Source organism: Polypterus senegalus, chromosome 8 (genome assembly GCF_016835505.1).
Source record: "Polypterus senegalus isolate Bchr_013 chromosome 8, ASM1683550v1, whole genome shotgun sequence".
Classification (NCBI taxonomy): Eukaryota; Metazoa; Chordata; class Cladistia; order Polypteriformes; family Polypteridae; genus Polypterus; species Polypterus senegalus.
In genome coordinates, this window is record NC_053161.1 from 53313380 (window position 1) to 53333485 (window position 20106).

General features: G+C 36.3%; 1 protein-coding gene across 1 annotated transcript in view; it reads right to left on the reverse strand.

Annotated features, from left to right (window-relative positions):
- The window catches only part of tbc1d22a (TBC1 domain family, member 22a), a 212609-nt gene that overhangs the window by 96053 nt on the left and 96450 nt on the right, over window positions 1-20106 (reverse strand). The window contains exon 5 of the mRNA XM_039762143.1: window positions 19120-19248. Within this exon, the coding sequence (XP_039618077.1) occupies window positions 19120-19248 (129 nt within the window). The remainder of the gene's footprint in view (window positions 1-19119; window positions 19249-20106) is intronic.

Consider the following 20106-nt stretch of genomic DNA (forward strand, 5'->3'; position numbering starts at 1 on the left):
GGGGTCCCGTGTTTGCACTTGTCTGGGCTATAGTGCAGGGGGAGGATGAAAAAAATTAAAAGTGCTCACTTTGACTTAAGGCAGAAGCGCAATCAACGTCTCAAAGGCCGGCACAGCAATGCACGCGCGCAGGCTGCTTGACTTTTGCTGGGCAGGAGACCACAGTTTTTGCAGACTCGTTCATGATATCAAAAGTCTCAGCGATCTTTGGAGGTCATTCATATATTATATGATATATATATATATCAAAATACCCGCTACTTAGCGGAGAAGTAGTGTGTTAAAGAAGTAATGAAAACAAAAGGAAACATTTTAATAATAGCGTACCATGATTGACATTGTCATGAGTGTTGCTGTCATATATATGCCTGCCTAAATAAGTCACCCTCGCTTTGCTCTTACTTTTTTACCGTTCATTTAATCATGGCTAGTGGCGGAAAAATTATAAAATGGAAGGAGGATGGCTTTACCAAAACAATTATTGATAGCGAATCGATTATTTATAAAGCTTGAACTGGTGATCTGTTTTTCTGTGTTAACCTCATATTTTTTCATATTTCTTTTCAAACTAAGGTGGTGCGAGGGTAAAATGAATTGGGATGCGCTGATCAATGTAATCTGCTTGTAATGCAAAGTGTGATTAAATGCATTATTTTTAGCATTATGGAGCACATGCATCGAAGCTTCTCAGCTGTGCTTGTGCTAAGAAAAGTAAAGTTTTTAAAAATAACGTAACACGATTATCAATGTGACCTTTTGTAAGTAGTGCCTGGAGGATTCAGTGTGTAGAAACTCTAGAGACAGCATGTGTATTAACTTGTGGATTTTTCTGTGAGTATTTGGTGGCAGTCTGACAAAGTTGCTTGGAGAAGGCGTTAGCGAGCTCAGCTCAGAGCGAAATTAGATGAATGGGAGGGATATGATGGCGTGACTCCCCACCCGCCTTAACTGTCAATCCCCACAAACACAGTCTCGGAATTTGCATAAGCACACCCCTTCACCTACAATTTTAACTTAGTTACAAAGTGATCAAAACTCTCGTTTATATCCTCGTCCTCTCATTAAACTTGTATCCGCATTACCTGTGGGCATGTGAAAGCAGCGGTAGCCTGTCTATGAACTTAATTTAAAGTTTAGGTTTACACCTTGCTTTCTTTCCGAGGTAGCATCACTCATGAATATGGTAGTATATGTCACTCGCTTCGCTTCTTATTGTTTAGCTGCCTTCTCAATTATATAATGCATGTTTTCTTAAGCGCTTTTGGAGGTCTTCCTGGTTTTCTACGCACTGCGTTGACAGTCAGTTCACATGATTACGTGGGAGGCGTGATGATGTCACAAAACTCCGCCCCCGTCATTCCAGCTCAACTCCATTACAGATAATGGAAAAATACCTTCCAGTTATGACCATTAGGCGTAGAATTTCTAAATGAAACCTGTCCAACTTTTGTAAGTAAGCTGTAAGGAATGAGCCTGCCAAATTTCAGCCTTCTACCTACGGGAAGTTGGAGAATTAGTGATGAGTGAGTGAGTGAGTGAGTGAGTGAGGGCTTTGCCTTTTATTAGTATATATATATATATATATATATATATATACACAAACATACATACATACATACATATATATATATACATACACATACACACATACATACATATATCTATATATCTATATCTATATATATATCTATATACATACACATACATACATACATATATCTATACTAATAAAAGGCAAAGCCCTCACTCACTCACTCACCACTAATTCTCCAACTTCCCGTGTAGGTAGAAGGCTGAAATTTGGCAGGCTCATTCCTTACAGCTTACTTACAAAAGTTGGGCAGGTTTCATTTCAAATTCTACGCCTAATGGTCATAACTGGAAGGTATTTTTTCCATTAACTGTAATGGAGTTGAGCTGGAATGACGTGGGGAGTTTCGTGTGACATCATCACGCCTCTCACGTAATCACGTGAACTGACTGTCAACGAAAAGCGTAGAAAACCAGGAAGACCTCCAAAAGCGCTTTAAGAAAACATGCATTATATAATTGAGAAGGCAGCAAAACAATAAGAAAGCGAAAGTGACATATACTACCATATTCATGACTGATGCTACCTCGGAAAGAAAGCAAGGTGTAAACCTAAACTTTAAATTAAGTTCATAGACAGGCTACGCTGGCGCTTCACATGCCCACAGGTAATGCGGGATACAAGTTTAATGAGAGGACGCAGGATATAAACAAGAGTTTTGATCACTTTATAACTAAGTTAAAATTGTAGGTGAAGGGGTGTGCTTATGCAAATTCCGAGAGACTGTGTTTGTGGGGGATTGACAGTTAGGCGGGTGGGGAGTCACGCCATCATCTCCCTCCCATTCATCTCATTTGGCTCTGAGCTGAGCTCGAAGCTAACACCGCCTTCCCAAGCAAACTTCGTCAGACTACCACCAAATACTCACAGAAAAATCCACAAGTTAATACACACGCTGTCTCTATAGAGTTTCTCCACACTGACTCCTCCAGGCACTACTTACAAAAGGTTACATTGACAATCGTGTTACGTTATTTTTAAAATCTTTCCTTTTCTTAGCACAAGCACAGCTGAGAAGCTTCATGCATGTGCTCCATAACGCTGCTAAAAATAATGCATTTAATCACACTTTGCATTACAAGCAAAGGGGAGCTTTTGTCAATGCATGATTTCCTGGTACACCGATTACTTTGATCAGCGATCCCGATTCATTTTACCCTCGCACTACCTTAGTTTGAGAAGAAGTATGAAAAATATGAGGTTAACACAGAAAAACAGATCACCAATTCAAGCTTTATGAATAATCGATTCGCCATCAATAATTGTTTTGGTAAAGCCATCCTCCTTCCATTTTATGATTTTTCCGCCACTAGCCGTGATTAAATGAACGGTAAATAAAGTAAGAGCAAAGTGAGGGTGACTTATTTAAGCAGGCATATATATGACAGCAACACTCATGACAATGTCAATCATGTTACATTATTATTAAAATGTTTCCTTTTCTTTTCATTACTTTAACACACTACTCCGCCAATGAAGGGGCGGTATTTTGATATATATATATATATATATATATATATATATATATATATATATATATATATATATATATATATATATATATATATATATCTATACTAATAAAAGGCAAAGCCCTCACTCACTCACTCACTCACTGACTCATCACTAACTCTCCAACTTCCCGTGTGGGTGGAAGGCTGAAATTTGGCAGGTTCATTCCTTACAGCTTCCTTACAAAAGTTGGGCAGGTTTTATATCGAAATTCTATGCGTAATGGTCATAACTGGAAGCTATTTTCTCCATTTACTGTAATGGAGATGAGCTTCAACGCCGGGGCGGAGTTTCGTGTGACATCATCACGCCTCCCACGTAATCACGCAGTACATAGAAAACCAGGAAGACCTCAAAAGCGCTGAAGAAAACATGCATTATATAATTGAGAAGGCAGAAAACAATAAGAAGCAAGTGACATATACAACCATATTCATGAGTTCTGCTACTGAAACAAAGCACGCATGTAAACCTACACTTTAAATTAAGTTCATAGACAGGCTGCCACTAGCGCTTGTAATTTAGTGCCTGCCCATATAAGGCCGCCCATCAGCGCCAATCCAATACAAACACTGCCGGTAAATATTCACGGTGAAGGACTGTGCTTATGCAGAGGAAGATGAGATGGTCAGGGTGGTGTTTGGCACAAACTCATTGAAACTGCGAGAGAAACTTTTAAGTGCCGGTCTTAGCTGACATTACACGAGATGGCACCAGTACAGCTGGGAACCTTCGATGCAAGAACACCAAGCGGCTCACGTGAACTGACGCAGTGCACAGACAAAAGCAACAGTTCCAAAGAGTGCTGAACAAAACCGAATTACACAATTGAGAAGGCAGCAAAAAATATGAAGCGCCTTATACATACAATCATATTCATAAGTGCAGCTACTGCGAAACCAAAGCACACGGTGGAAAAAGTGAATGTCCCGCTAAAGGAAGACAGTGTAAAAAAAAAAACCCGTGCATGCAGTTTGTCACATCACAGATAAAAGGAAGACGAGCTGTTTATTGATGCAGTAAGGAACTAATCGATGAATGAAACCTCTTATCTTTACAACGATTGACAAACACGGAATGTAACTTGAACACATCCTACAAATACGAGCCTGATTGAAAGAAATAATGATAATCAAATCCTTGATGACAGCAACATTCAATAACACTCACAAAACAATTACTGTATATTGACAATCATGTTACGTTATTTTTAAAATGTTCCCTTTTCTTTTCATAACTTCTACTTCTCCACTGCGATACACGGGTATATATATATAAATTTATATATATACCCCGATCTACAATACATACTTTAGCATAGACAAGCCACACGCTGTGGCTAATTGTAGAGTCTTAAGCCTCTAACGCCGACATTCGAGGTTCGATTCCCGAGAGGGGATGTACTGACTATATACGCGCTACCGATTCATTTTACCTTCGATCTCCTTGGTTTGGGACGTATGAAAAATATTAGGTTAACGCAGAATCATGTTACGCTATTTTTAAAATTTTCCCTTTCTTAGCACAAGCACAGCTGAGAAGCTTCGATGCATGTACTCCATAACGCGTTAAAAATAACGATTTAATCACACTTTCAATTCCTAGCAAACGGGAACTTTTGTCAATGCATGATTTCCTGGTACATCCATTACACTGATGCACACATCACAGCTACAAAAATGTTACTCGACTACCCGAGCGAAGCCTTGATAAAATCATGGTTTTGTGCACACTGAAAAGCAAGCAAAATTAGATGCATTACAGAAAGCGGACTTTGTGGCTCTTACTGGGGATCATTGGACTTCCGTGACCGTTAGTAATTCTAAATACATCTAATTACAAAATGTTCAATGATCACACTGTTTTAGCCTAATGTACAAAATAATTTTGGCTAATGTTACTCAGAGTTTAAAGAGTAAGCTGGTCAAATTACCTTTTATGTTTCTGACTTATTTTTTTGCGAAGAAAAACTGCACTTTATGGTGAAATTTTGGTTATTATTATTTAAAGACAATACTATTCTGAAAATGTACTTAAAGTACTTAAACTACCACTTTATTTTTAAGTCTGCCCAATTTTAACCAGGGATGATATTTTTGTTTCTGTTTTGAATTCAAATGCAGTTTAAAAGCTTTTTTCAGAAATTAAAACAGCTTCAGTTTACAATATTCATGTCCATGTCTATTATTTGATTCTGTCGCCCACTAAAACCGTTTTAAATAAAAAAAAAACATTTGCGATTTGGGGCAAATTTACGTGTGCGATTACATACGATTAATCAAGATTAATTCTTACACAGCCTCTAATTAATTGGATTAATTTTTTTAATTGAGTCCCACCCCTAATATATATATGTAGATATATATATGTAGATTTGTATATATATATGTGTATATGTACAGTATATATATAACTGTATATATATATGTGTATAGATGTGTATATATATATATTTATATTTATATATATGTTTATATGTATATATATGTTTATACATGTGTCTGTGTGTGTGTGTGTATATATATATATATATATATATATATATATATATATATATATATATATATATATATATATATATGCCAGCAACACTCATGACAATTACAAAGTCAATCATATTACGTTATTATTAAAATGTTTCCTTTTCTTTTTACTTCTCGCTGCCAATCGCAGGTATTTTGCTATATATATATATATATATATATATATATATATATATATATATATATATATAAATAGATAGATATGACAACAACACTCATATCAATGACAAAACAATTACATTAACAATCATCTTACGCTATTTTTAAAATGTTTGCTTTTCTTTTTCATAACTTCTTTAACACACTACATATATATATATGTATGTATGTATGTATGTATGTATGTATGTATGTATGTATGTATGTATGTATGTATGTATGTATGTATGTATGTATGTATGTATGTGTGTGTATATATATATATGACAGCAGCAATCCAAGCTGTGAGAAAACAGTAAAAAGGAGGCGTGTCAGACATCGTGGTACATTTTCTGATGCAGCTACCGAAAACAACTTTGTGACGCTCCTGCCAAATACACAAAACAATTACTTTGACAATCATGTTACATTATTTTTAAAATGTTTCCTTTTCTTTTCATAACTTTAACACATGACATCGCATGCGAGCGGCGGTATTTTGCTATATATATATATATCACAGCGACACTCATAACAGTGACAAAACAATTACATTGACAATCATGTTACGTTATTTTCAAAATGTTTCCTTTTCTTTCTCTTTCCTTCTTTAACACACTACTTCTCCGCTGCAAAGCGCGGGTATTCTGCTAGTGTATGTGTGTGTATATATATATATATATATATATATATATATATATATATATATATATATATATATATATATATACATACAGTAATCCTCTATATATCGCCGACTTTCAGCGGTTTCACTCTATCGCTGGATTTTAAATGTAAGCACATCTAAATATATATTACAGATTTTTTGCTGGTTCGCGGATTTCTGCAGACAGTGGGTCTTTTAATGTATGCTACACGCTTTCTCAGTTTGTTTGCCCTGTTGATTTCATACAAGGGACGCTATTGGCGGATGGCTTAGAAGCTACCCAATCAGAGCATGTATTACATATTAACTAAAACTCCTCAATGCTATAAGATATGCATCCCGCACGCAGCTTGATTGTTTGCTTGTCTCTGCCTCTCTCTCACCCTCTCTGACATTCTCTGCGCCTGACGGAGGGGCTGTTTGCACAGAGTCTGTTTGCTTAAAAGATACTGACGCTCCTCTACAAAAATGCCGCTTTATTGCGGTGCTCGGCATTTTTAAAAAGCACAAAAGCACACATATTGATTTTTTGATTGTTGCTTTAATCTCGCTCTCTCTCTCTGCGTCTCTCTGCGCCTGACGGAGGAGATGTGAGCAGAGGGGCAGTTTGCACAGAGGCTGTTTGCTTAGAAGATACTGACGCTCCTCTAAAAAATGCCGCGGCAAACTTTAAAGCACAAATATTGATTTTTTGATTGTTTGCTTTTCTTTGCGAGCGCTCTCTCTCTCTCCCTCTGAAATTCTCTGCTCCTGAAGAGAAGATCTATTTGCATTCTTTTAATTGTGAGAAAGAACTGTCATCTCTGCCTTGTCATGGAGGACAGTTTAAACTTTTGACTAAAGGGTGTTATTTTCATGTCTAGAGGGCTCTAATAATGTTAACAGTGTGGGAGAGTTTATAAGGGCTTAAAATATATAAAAGTAACTACACAAACATATGGTTTCTACTTCGCGGATTTTCGTCTATCGCGGGGGGTTCTGGAACGCAACCCCCGCGATTGAGGAGGGATTACTGTATATATACACAGTGGAACCTCGGTTCACGACCATAATTCGTTCCAGAACTTTGGTCGTAAACCAAGTTGGTCGTGAACCGAAGCAGTTTCCCCAATAGGATTGTATGTAAATACAATTAATCCGTTCCAGACCGTACAAACTGTATGTAAATATGTAAAAATATGTAAAGATTAAGCACAAATATAGTTAATTCCACCATAGAATCCACAGTGTAATAGTAAACTAATGTAAAAACATTGAATAACACTGACACAAAACACCCAGGCTCCCATATCAGCTACAGGAGCTGGCTCGCTCACGCGCTCTCTCTCTGTGTAGCGCGAGCGCACAAACACACACACACACACACCTATCCATCCCCCCAATCCCTTCCCTGTCAGCTGCCCGGCTCTCTAATCTCTCTGTAGCACGTGTCGCGCAGCATTTTTTAAAATGACTTTTAAGCACAGCAGAAAAAATCGAAAGCGCTTGCAAAACCAACTCACAAGCAAACAAAAAAGTGAGATTGCAGGAGATCACGCTATTAAACCTAAAGCCTGATCGCTGTAAACAATGTTTTTAAAATGACTTTTAAGCACAGCAGAAAAAAACATCGCACAAATCCGAACTTCATTTAAAAACCAACTCACAAGCAACCAAAAAAGTAACAATTGCAACAAATCACACGATGAAGTCCTCCATGTAAACAATTTTTAATGAGTTTTAAGCACAAGGAAAAAAGCAAACATTTGAAAAGAGAAATGTAACATCGCACCTAATCGCTATGAAAACTCCATCTGTAAACCTTTCATGAGTTTTAAGCACAAGGAAAAAAGCGAACATTTGAAAAAAGAGAAAAATAACATTGCAACAAATCGCATAATGAACTAAAAAAATTACTTTTGAAAAATCCGTAATACAAAAACCACCAAGAAAACTAACTTTGCATGAAACGAGTTCTGGCATGAAGTGTTTTCCTTCAGGTGTTTTCTCTCTTGTGATTTCTTGGGTTTCTGGTGCTTTTAGCTGTTTAGCTGGAGTGAAAACCTCATGCAGCCATTCCAAAAAGAACGTTCTTGTGACCCTCCACATTACTGGCAGTCTGGCTTTGTTTACATTGTGCTGCTTGAAAGCACGAGGGTTCTCCGATTGGTAAATGAGTAAACTGGTAAACATTTTTTCCACCTTTTGTAATTTCTTTCTTTACTTCGATTTCAATTTTCTTCAAAACTTTCTTCTGACCACTCTCCACTTGCTTAGAAGCCATAGTTAACTGCAAAAGCACACGAAATACTGTAGAGCACAAAGAGAGTGCACGTCTTATTGAAAACAATGAACAAGGAGCGGCTTTGCTTTCTCTCTCAGGCTGCCTGTGGGGGGAGGGGGATGTTTTCGCTTGCACTACAGCCTACAGATAGGCAGGCAAACACGTGCAGCAATCTCCTCCTCCCCCTTCCCAGCAGGCACGTGCTCGCTCGCCCTTTCTCTCTCTCTCTCTCTCAACTGAGGACGCAAGGGAAACTGGCTTGTTCAGCAAACACGTGAAGCAATCTCCTCCTCCACCTCCCTAGCAGGCACGTGCTTGCTCGACCTTTCTCTCTCCTCTCTCTCTCTCTTTCAGCTCAGCTTGCAGGCAGGCAAGGAACCTGGCTTGTTCGTATACCGAGTGTGTGGTTGTGAACCGAGGCAAAAGTTTGGCTATCTTTTTGGTCGTGAACCGAGTTGTACGTGAACTGGGACGTTAGTGAACCGAGGTTCCACTGTATGTATATATATATATATATATATACATATATACATATACATATACACATATATACATATACATATATACATACATATATACATACATATATATATATATACATATACATATATATATATACATATATATATATATATATACATATATATATACATATATATATATATATATACATATATATATACATATATATATATATCTACATATATACATATGCACACACACACATATAAACATATATATATATACATATCTACATATGCACACACACACATATAAACATATATATACATACATATCTACATATACACACACACACATATATACATACATACGCACACATATATATACAGTCTTTGGGGTGCGAGCAACTGTTGCTGGGGGTGAGGTTTGTACAAAATCTTAATTTATTTATGCATTCCTAAATAATTAAATGGGCAGGCTATTTTGTATCAGTGCAATACGCTGCTTGTTAAAACGGATGACTCCCGCTCTTACATGCAAGTCTGCGTGGATATTACGAACTATCGTTTCTGTTCAAGTTCTATTTAAATTTTAAATAGAAGGAATTTTTATTTAGTCGACAGAATATTATTCCGGAATAAATCAACTCAAACATTAAATAACTTATAATATTTTGCTCTCCATAAAAATATATCCTGTCAAAATTATACAAATTCAAATATGAACATGGTGCATAACAAAACCTGGAAATATAAATAAAATTTGTTCTTTTCAGCAATAACAAATCAAATCATTCAGAGTTCTTTGCTCTTTTGTCATTTTATCAGAGCTGGACGCGTGGCATCTTTTTTTGGCAACAAGTTCGTTTATGTTTGGTGTGAGGTTCTGTGTTGTGGAGATTCTCAGGATGGACTGCAGGTGCTCATCAGTGAGGCGACTCCTGTGTGCTGTTTTGTTAGTCTTCATGACTGAGAAGACCTTCTCACACAGATATGTGCTACCAAACATGCACAAGGTTCGAGCCGCATGTAGACGGAGCTGGAGCATTTATTCGGGAATGGAGTGAATAAACTGTGCGGGCCGTGCAGTATCGTACTTTGCCTTCAGTGTGCCATTACACTGCAGCTCAATCACCTCCATCTGAATCTGCACAGGTGCAGTTTCCACATCGACCGCAAATGGGTTGCGAAACAACTCAAAATTCTTTTTTTGTTCTTCAAAGTCACCAAAGCGCCGTGCGAACTCAGTGCGCAGTGCGCTCAGTTTATCAGCAAAGTGCTTATTTGGGAACACCGTTGTGCCGACTTGGTTCAACATTACTTGGCAACAGGGAAAGTGGGGCAAGTTGCACTGGTGCATTTGTGTCTCCCATAAAAGTAGCTTCACTTGAAATCACTTTGTGATTTTGCACGGTAAAAACGTCTGCTGAAGTGTCAGATTCTTCTTTAACTCTTCTGCTTTCTGTATCTTGTGCATTGCATTCAGGTCTTTCAGGTTATCTTGATGTTTTGTCTCATAGTGCCGTCTTAGATTAAATTCTGTAATTACAGCCACATTAGCTCCACAAATGAGACACACGGGTTTACCGGCAATGTCAGTAAACATATACTCAGCCTCCCATCGGTTTTTAAAGGCTCTATGTTCAGAATCACCTTTTCTCTTCGGCATCGTGTGGGCTAGCTTCGCAATAACTTGCAGCATCATAAGCTAGACTTGATTAACGCGTAAGTGTTCGGCAAGGCAGCTGAAGCGCTGCATTATGGGATCTGTAGTTTATTGTGTTACCAGCGCTTCATATCCCCGGCCATTAATAACAATAATACAGTATATAAAATGATCTCGCGGGCCGGATATAATTACGCCGGGCCGGATGTGGCCGTGGGCCTTGAGTTTGACACATATGGACTAAATAGAACTTGAAAAGAAATATTTTTCGAATGTGATCGCAATTCAGATCGAGTTGACGCACTACAGTACATCGAGCCAGCGTGCTATTGTGGTTTTGCCTGTGCCTCAATAAGTTACCCTCCCTCGCTCTTACTTTTTACCGTTCATCTAATGAATACACTGATGAATACACTGAGTATGGCTTTACCAAAACAATCATTGATTGCGAATAAAGTATCCATTATTCATAAAGCTTCAATTGGTGATCTGTCTTTCTGTTAACCGCATATTTTTCATACGTCTCAAGCCAAGGGGATGCGAGGCTAAAATGAATCGAGAAGCGCGCGCACATACTTAGTGCATCCCCTCTCGGGAATATAACCTCAGACGTCAGCGCTAGAGGCGAAGTCTCTACTATTGCGCCATGGCGTGCGGTTTGTCTATTTGAGCGCAGCAGTGTAATTCGGTTTTTGTTCAGCACTCTTTGGAACTGTTGCTTTTTGTCTGTGCACTGCGTCAGTTCACGTGAGCCGCTGAATATGGTTTTATATGTCACACGCTCGCTTCTAATTGTTTCGCTGCCTTCTTAATTATATAATGCATGTTTTCTTCAGTGCTTTTTGTAGCTCTTCCTGGTTTTCTACGTAATGCGTGATTACGTGAGAGGCGTAATGATGTCACACGAAACTCCGCCCCCCACGGCTTTCAAGCTTAACTCTATTACAGTAAATGGAGAAAAAAATCTAGTTATGACCATTACACGTAGAATTTCGAAATGAAACCTGCCCAACTTTTGTAAGGAAGTTGTAAGGAATGAGCCTGCCAAATTTCAGCCTTCTACCTATACGGGAAGTTGGAGAATTAGTGATGAGTCAGTGAGTGAGTCAGTGAGTGAGTCAGTGAGGGCTTTGCCTTTTATTAGTCTAGATTGTTTCTACAATATAATAAAAGCATACATTTGATTTGAGTCTGTAACACCCGGTATAAATCAAAAAGGGAGAGGCAAGTTCGTTGTACCATGTGAACATCACTGAGAGAATAAAACTGAATAATAAAAAAACAAGCGTTAACTTTTAGAAGTAGCCAAAATTTACACCGGGTATTACAAATTTTTTTTTACATCTTCCAGTAAAATGCATCAGTTTCTCAGATGCACTGAAATTTGATGAAGTAGTGCAGTTGCCAATTTCTTTCTCTACTTCAACAACATTTAATTTAAAACCAGCTTCATATTCTCTTCTGATCGAACGCTCCATTGTAGAAAAGGGATGCTCTTATGATAAAAGTGTATGAGGGTGTTAGATACAAAAAACACAAATCAGTGCAAATGATGCTTTGGAATAGTTTGGGTATTACAGTGTGGTCACGTAGGTACAATAGAAATAGAGAGAGAGAGAGAGAGAGAGAGAGGTTAGGAGCACGAGCTGATACAACGAATTGCCACACCCACATAGGAAAAAAAAAAGCAGTGTGTTCCGTGGTTACTCTCTCAGGTGGGCGTTAGTATATCATAATCTCAGGTTATAAGGCAGCATTGCTTACCTCTGCACCATTCAAGAATAGGTGTAAATTCCCTGTCAACTGACATTTGAGCGCGAGTTTTTAGCTCAATGACAGCCACATGTAATACGAATGCTTTTGTTTTTTCTTTGGTCTTCACACTTCTCATCATTATTAGCATAGCATAACATGGACAAAGTTTCTGCTTTAGGTATGTGTTCAGCATTTATTGTATTTCCTTTCATCCTACACTTACCCAGATCTTTGTAGACACGGAACACACATGAAAAGCATGTATTCCAAATAACAATATATTGTATTATTTACCCTATATAACTCCAGGCACATCATTCGCAGACAAGGAGCTCTGGCTAAGCTGGGAGAAACTTTTTGCCCGCGAGCTGAGCTCCATCGAGGTAGGGGATGGGACATGAGGCTGCTTGTGTTGATCAACGCATTTACAAAACAAAAGACGCTGATGGTAGAGGACCAAAGGGATTTAAGGTGGGCTGGGATAAAGAGTTTTTTCGTATGCTTCAGGAATTATAATGTTAAAACTGTGTTAGTTCTTTTCTGTTCACTGCTGAGCAGTTTTATAAGAACATTAGCTGGTAGTTTGTTTCAAGAATCTTGGGAACTTGCAGTGGTTCTACAGACATTGGGCATCTTTCCCAGAAAGCTTTGATGATGTTGAAATCAGTGCTCTGCGGAGGCCATTTCATCTGTTGCTCAACTCTTTGTTTTTCTTTTTGCTTTCTTTATGATCTTGGTTGTGCCAAAAAATTCAAATTTTGACTCATTACCCCACTACTGTTCATCACCTCCAGTCTCTTGATTTTGGCTTTTTGGTAGTAACTCTTCCTTGAAGACCATTTTTGAAAACACTTCTCCAGACTGTAGACGGGTGTACTTGGGCTAATACAGTATGACACCACCATATTGTTTCTTGTTCACTATGTTGGCTCTTGCCATGGTAAAAAAAAAATGGATGATATTGAGGTTTAATTGTAACATATGCCAAAAAATGTCAATGATTATTAGAACCTTTTTTTCAATCTCGCTTTAAATCATGCAATGGGCTATATACAAATAAATAAATCAAGGATTATATCTGAAAAGTGGTCTGTTACAGTACATATTATCATGTATAAGCACTGATCAAAAGGTTTTGTGTTAATCCAAAAAGAGAAAAATATGTAGTTTCATTTTTCAATGAAACACTATATACACTAATATGCTTGTTATAACATTCACAAAAGTTTTGTATTCCACTGAAACAAACATATTTTTCTTGCTTATAAAACCACTCTTCTCTAGCTAATGTGATGACTTCATAATTGGTACAAAATCTCCTATGAATAGGTATATGCGCCTTTTGAGGAATGTAGTAAATATAAACTACATGCTCAAAATCACAAAATATTTTGCACATGACCTTGCTGGAACTGACTTAGATGTTTCATTTCTTTGGTAGGGAAGAATCAACATGCTTCCATTGTTTCAATTACTGTTTAGTGCTGAAACCAAGCTTTATCCACAGTTCTGAAATTCTTCTCAAAATTATGTCTGTCTATATTTGTTAGTGCAATGTTCTACTTAAAAAACTGTATGCGGAGAAGCTTCATTTCACGAGTTAACATTCTGCATACCAAACATGGATACAGTATATCTTTCTCATATGTAATTGTCCATGAAAACTTTTGACTGGCCAATATCTAAATCCCGGTACTTTCCACTATCTACCATACCATCAATCCTTCAATTCACCATTATTTGTCATATGGTGGCAACATTTTTTCCTGTCATGTACATTGAAGGACTGCTACACTTTTTGTCATCTTTGACAAACATAATACCATGACATAATTCTACTGTACAACCCAACCTCTGATGATAGCATATCAAGGGGAAGTTCTTGGTACATACTGACTAAAAGACTATGGATCTCCAAAGGTGCATTGTTCTTTAGGAATAGAAATTCAAAAATAGTGATACTTGATGTTTACAGCAGCCAAGCTGTTTTGATTCTAAAACAAGAAATTAACACTACAAATCCTAGATGTAATTCATCTTGGGCCACTTATAAAATCAGCACAGTTTAAAGTCCTTTTTCAGATTCAAGCTCAAAACCTTTTGATCACTTCTTCAGTGTATATGTGTGTATATATATATATATATATATATATATATATATATATATATATATATATATATATATATATATATATATATATATATGTATATGTGTATATATACAGTCATGTGAAAACATTAGGACACCCTTTGAAAGCATGTGGTTTTTGTAACATTTTAATAAATGGTTATTTCATCTCCGTTTCAACAATACAGAGAGATTAAAGTAATCCAACTAAACAAAGAAAACTGAAGAAAAGTCTTTTCAAGATCTTCTGTAAATGTCATTCTACAAAAAATGCCTTCAAGATGTTCAATGTATATATATATATATATATATATATATATATATATATATATATATATATATATATATGTATATATATATATATATATATATATATATATGTATATATGTATATATATATATATATATATATATATATATATATATATATATATATATATATATATATATATATATATATATATATATATATATATATATATATATATATTATATATATATATACACACATACACACACATACATATACACACACACAGAGACAGTCACAAAAAATTTACTTCTCATAATCTGAGTCCATCATAAAATCCTCTTTGTACTAGAGCAGGGGTCCTCAAACTTTTTAAACAGGGGGCCAGTTCAAGGTCCCTCAGACTGTTTGCAGACCAGACTATAATTTGGAAAAGAAAAGAAAAAAAAAAAAAAAAGAACGAATTCCCATGCACACTGCACATATCTTATTTATTGTGAAAAAAACATGAAAGAACAATACAATATTTAAAATGACGAACAATTTTAACCAAAATAAAAAAACTTTCCAGTATTTCAATGAGAAGTGTGGGCCTGCTTTTGGCAGATGAGATAGTCAATGTCCGGTTCCATGTCTGTCACTGCAACAAGTGATGCCAAGTGTGCATCAGTTAGTCTTGATCTGGTTGGATATTTCAGATGTTTCATTCAGGAAAAAAGTCTGTTCACAGACATAGGTTCTGCCAAAGATGATTACCATTTTAAGTGCATGATTCCTGAGATTAAAATATGTCTCAGAGGGGAGATATGCATAGAAATTTTTAAGGTTGCTCGACTTGAATGCATCTTTCAGAGAGTCAAAATTCTGTTGCTCGGCCAGTTCCATTTAGTAAATCGGATCAACAATTTCAATGTCAACAGAAAATGGGTTCCGGAAAAGCTGTACGCCCTGTTCATGGAGATGAAGCTCTTTAAAACTAATTTCAAACTCCTTTTGCAACATTTCCAGTGAATCCAAACATTTTTGTTTGGGAATGCAACTGTTGGTTTCTCAGCCAACAGCTTTTGAGTAATGGGGAGATGGCAGTTTTCCTCCTTCACTTGTTTAATGAGGAGGTCTAGCTCGAGATCATTCACATTTTGGCAAACCTTTTCATAGATATCCTCTCCTGTTGTTGTTCACTTGATGTTTTGCAGTACAACAAGCTCCTCTGTGACTTTGAAACGATCATTTGTCCCACAAATGAAAATTAGAAGTTATGCAGAATTCCGATCATCATTGTTTTCATTGAGTGCCAATGAAAAATAGCCAAGTTTTTTTGATGAGTTTTGCAAAAGCTGATGCAAGTTGTCCCCCATTTCTTCAATCCTTTATGTCACTGTAGGTCCTGAAAGACTCCCTGTACTAAATAAACCAGCCTTCTCTGGACACATCTATTTAGTAACAGAAACAAGGCATTCTTTAACAAATTCTTCTTCTCTGACTGGTCTGCCAGTGCATGCTATTAGCTTGGAAACTTGAAAACTTGCTCACAGTGATGAAATATTTAGCTGCTTCACAAAAGCATTTTGCTGACTTGTCAATCCATTTTTCACTTTTAATACTGTTTTTTCTCACTTGTCTGACCAAACAATCATATTTGTCTTTATGGCGAGTTGCATAGTGTCGATGAAAATTGCATTACTTGAAAACAGCCACTGACTCCTGCCACAACAGACAAACAGCTCTCTATTTGCAATGCGTGAAAAAGTAATTGTATGTCGACTGTTCTTTGAATATCCTGCACTCTGAGTTAATTTTTTCTTTTCCTTGACATTGTTTCCAAAAGGATGCACAATGGCTATTACTTTTTTGGGGTGGGTGCGTCCTCACCAGTAGTTACTAGCTGTCTGCCTCAGCGTGGTGCAGGTGGCTTGGCGCGTCCTCGGCTCTAGTGCATCACGTCACCACATGCTAATGACACTGGATGCAGTGGCGGTCGGGAATACAGCAGCTCCCAAGGCCGCAGCGGGGACCAGATAAATGACCCTGGGGGACCGTATCCGGCCCTCAGGCCGTAGTTTGAGGACCCCTGTACTAGAATATTAAAGATGTAAGACATTTGGCAGAAAAGAGACTATGCAGCAAGACAATGATTCTAACTATATCAACTAATGTACAACTAAATAGTTTAGTAAATTAAGGTTTTGGAATGACCAAGCAAAATTTTAGACTTCAACCCATTTAAATGGTATGATGGAACATTAAAAGGGTTGTGAAAAAATGAAAACCTTAAAAAAAAAAAAAATTTTTTTTAAAAGTGTTGTAAGGAGAACAAAATATAAGAAACTGATTATCTCATACAAAAAGATTAATTCAAGTTATTAACATTAAAGGCATTTCTACAAACTACTGATTTACAAGTTGCATTTTTTTTAACACAAGGTTCCTGTATGTTGTCTTATGTTTGGTTAAGTGTTTAATCACAAATTAATATCTATTAATGTACTGCTTGTCACCTGAGGTAGTTTTTAATCTAATAATAAAACTTGTTGAGGACTGAATGAATGTTATCTATGTAATGTTAGTGATGAGCAAACCATACTGAATTTGCTTTGCCTTGAGGAGGTGAATTTCTGCAAATCTAGCAAAATGCATTGAGGTCAGTGAGTAAAGTAAAACTGAACTGAGGCCATACTGCTAACCACCGTGCCTCTCTGAGACATAATTATACTCTGGATCCTTGACTTCTCTCTCTCTGTCTCCCAAGCTCCTATCACTACAATTAACTCATCCTCACTAATCGCTGTATACTCGAGTCTTGACTCCCTATCATTACCCAATCTGCACTATACAGTGAGGAGTATAACATGTTTAATCCAGCAGAGAAGACTCAAAATAAAATGAATCAATCAATGCAGAGCAACAAAATATATTCATAATATTCTGATTATGGCCGTAATGCACCCCTTAAATGAAAGTTTTTTAACCTTAAATTTTTTTAAATGCATGTAGAGTTCATGTCCAGTGATCATGCAGTGACAGTACGCATATTTGATTACCTCATAAATTATTAAAGCAAATGTGAAGCAGATAAAGCAGTAAAGCAAGGTGTACGGTGGAGTATACTTACAGTACACATGCATTAATGTTCTGCACATGTCACACTGGCATCACAACATGGCAATGGGCACTGGAGAAAAAAGGTCTAGCCAAGCTTGCCTCATGGCACATTTCCAGGGAAAAATATGGCAAATAAGGTCACTGGTGAACGCAGAAAATTTGATGTGAAAAACACTTTGGTAAATTTTACCAATCAACACTAGTCCTAATATGTAAAAGCATAAAACTGAAAGATAGAATCATTTGAATGTGTGGAATTCACATGTCCCTCTAATATTTGTACAGATTTGCTCTGGGTACTCTTTCTTCCTTCAAAAAAAATGTGCATATTATTTAAACGAAAGTTCCACATTTGTTTATAGTGACTAGGTGCTGGTATGTGTATAAAGCCTTACAAAGCACTGGTCAAACTGAAAGCAAAAAAAAAAAAATGCATTCAACAATGTATTTTCACAAAGTATTTTATACGTCATAAAAATATACTGATATTAGTTAGTTTTTAAAACGTATTTCATCTCTAGCCAGAAGTATTTTTCAAACACTGTATTTTCAGTCTTTAAAAACTGACAGAAGTCCATATGAGAACAGGCATAGCAGTGTGACGTAATGGTTAAATCTATTGACTTCAAACACCGAGGCTTTGGGATCAAATCCCACTAATAACACCATGACTATTAGCTAGTCACTTTACCTGCCAATGCACCTATTAGAAAAAAATAAAAAAGTTACCAATTGGAAATTGTATCTCTTATTTGTTGAAAGCTGTCTTGGAAAAAGGCATTAGCCAAAATAATATGTAATAATAACAATATCAAAATTATTTCAAATACCTGCTGTACAACAAGTTTAGAATCACAGTCAGTTTGATATATTTTACAAAATAAGAAAAATGAACAAAAACAGTCAAACATTAAGTTATACACATTGACATAGGGCATAAAAAATGAAAATAACTCAATCAGTATTAATTTAGCTAAATATGGATGCCTCTAAGACACACTAGTCCAAAGCCTTCAATAAAAAGACACTAATTTTCCAAATACCTGTCTGTATGTGTCCTGATGATGTTCATCATTTCTTGAGTCATAATACTGCTCAATAAACCCAAAATATTCTTTCCGCTTTCTCTGCAGTGTGCTTTCTCTTCTTTCAACATTGGCTGGAAGATAGCCCTATAAATGAGGTAAGAATACATAATACCCTTTCAATTGATCGTGAATAAAATATATTTTATTTTATGTATTGCTTGGATTAAACATCATTTGAAAACTATTAATAAATTACCACCATAATACAAAACAAACAATTAACAGCAATTCCAACAGATAATAAAGAGTTTCGAGTCACTGCAATAATTACAAATTTGTAAGTATTTTCTTCAAGATCTACGTACTTGTAACTATAAGGCCTTGAACATGAAGCAGGCCGTTAACAGTAACAATGCTTTACTAGAGGAGCACCTACTTTTTCTAGGAAACTGGCACCAACACAATATTAGAAGTCCTATTTACAGCATGATCAAGAGACTTTCACCAGTCATCTAATTCACCTATCAATTTACATAGCAACTAACTTCCTTCATTAGAACTACTTTAAGGGATCTGCCAATTTCCTTAGCTATCAGACCTGATCTGTTTGATGTCTCCTTGAGAAAAGCACACCAGAGCAAAATGGGGAGAGAAATTGAAAGAGGTACTTAACTTTAATATTCTAGAAGTATCAATAAATACAAATAAATGTTTACCTACTGCTTAACAAAACCATAAAGCAATTTAAAAGGTTAAAATAATCAGTCATTAAATGAGACTTTCAAAACATTTAATTCTAGAATTAAGGATTTAATAAAGCCCCCCAATTAGTTAAGACGGACATGTGTACGTAATCTCAGGTTTAATTGTTTTCAATTTGTATACATTTGCACAGACAAAAAAATAGAAACATTACATACAAAAAGCAATTTCAAACTGAATTGCTTTCATCAAAGACTCCAAAACTAAAAGCCTATAAATATTTGACAGTGATCTGAAACT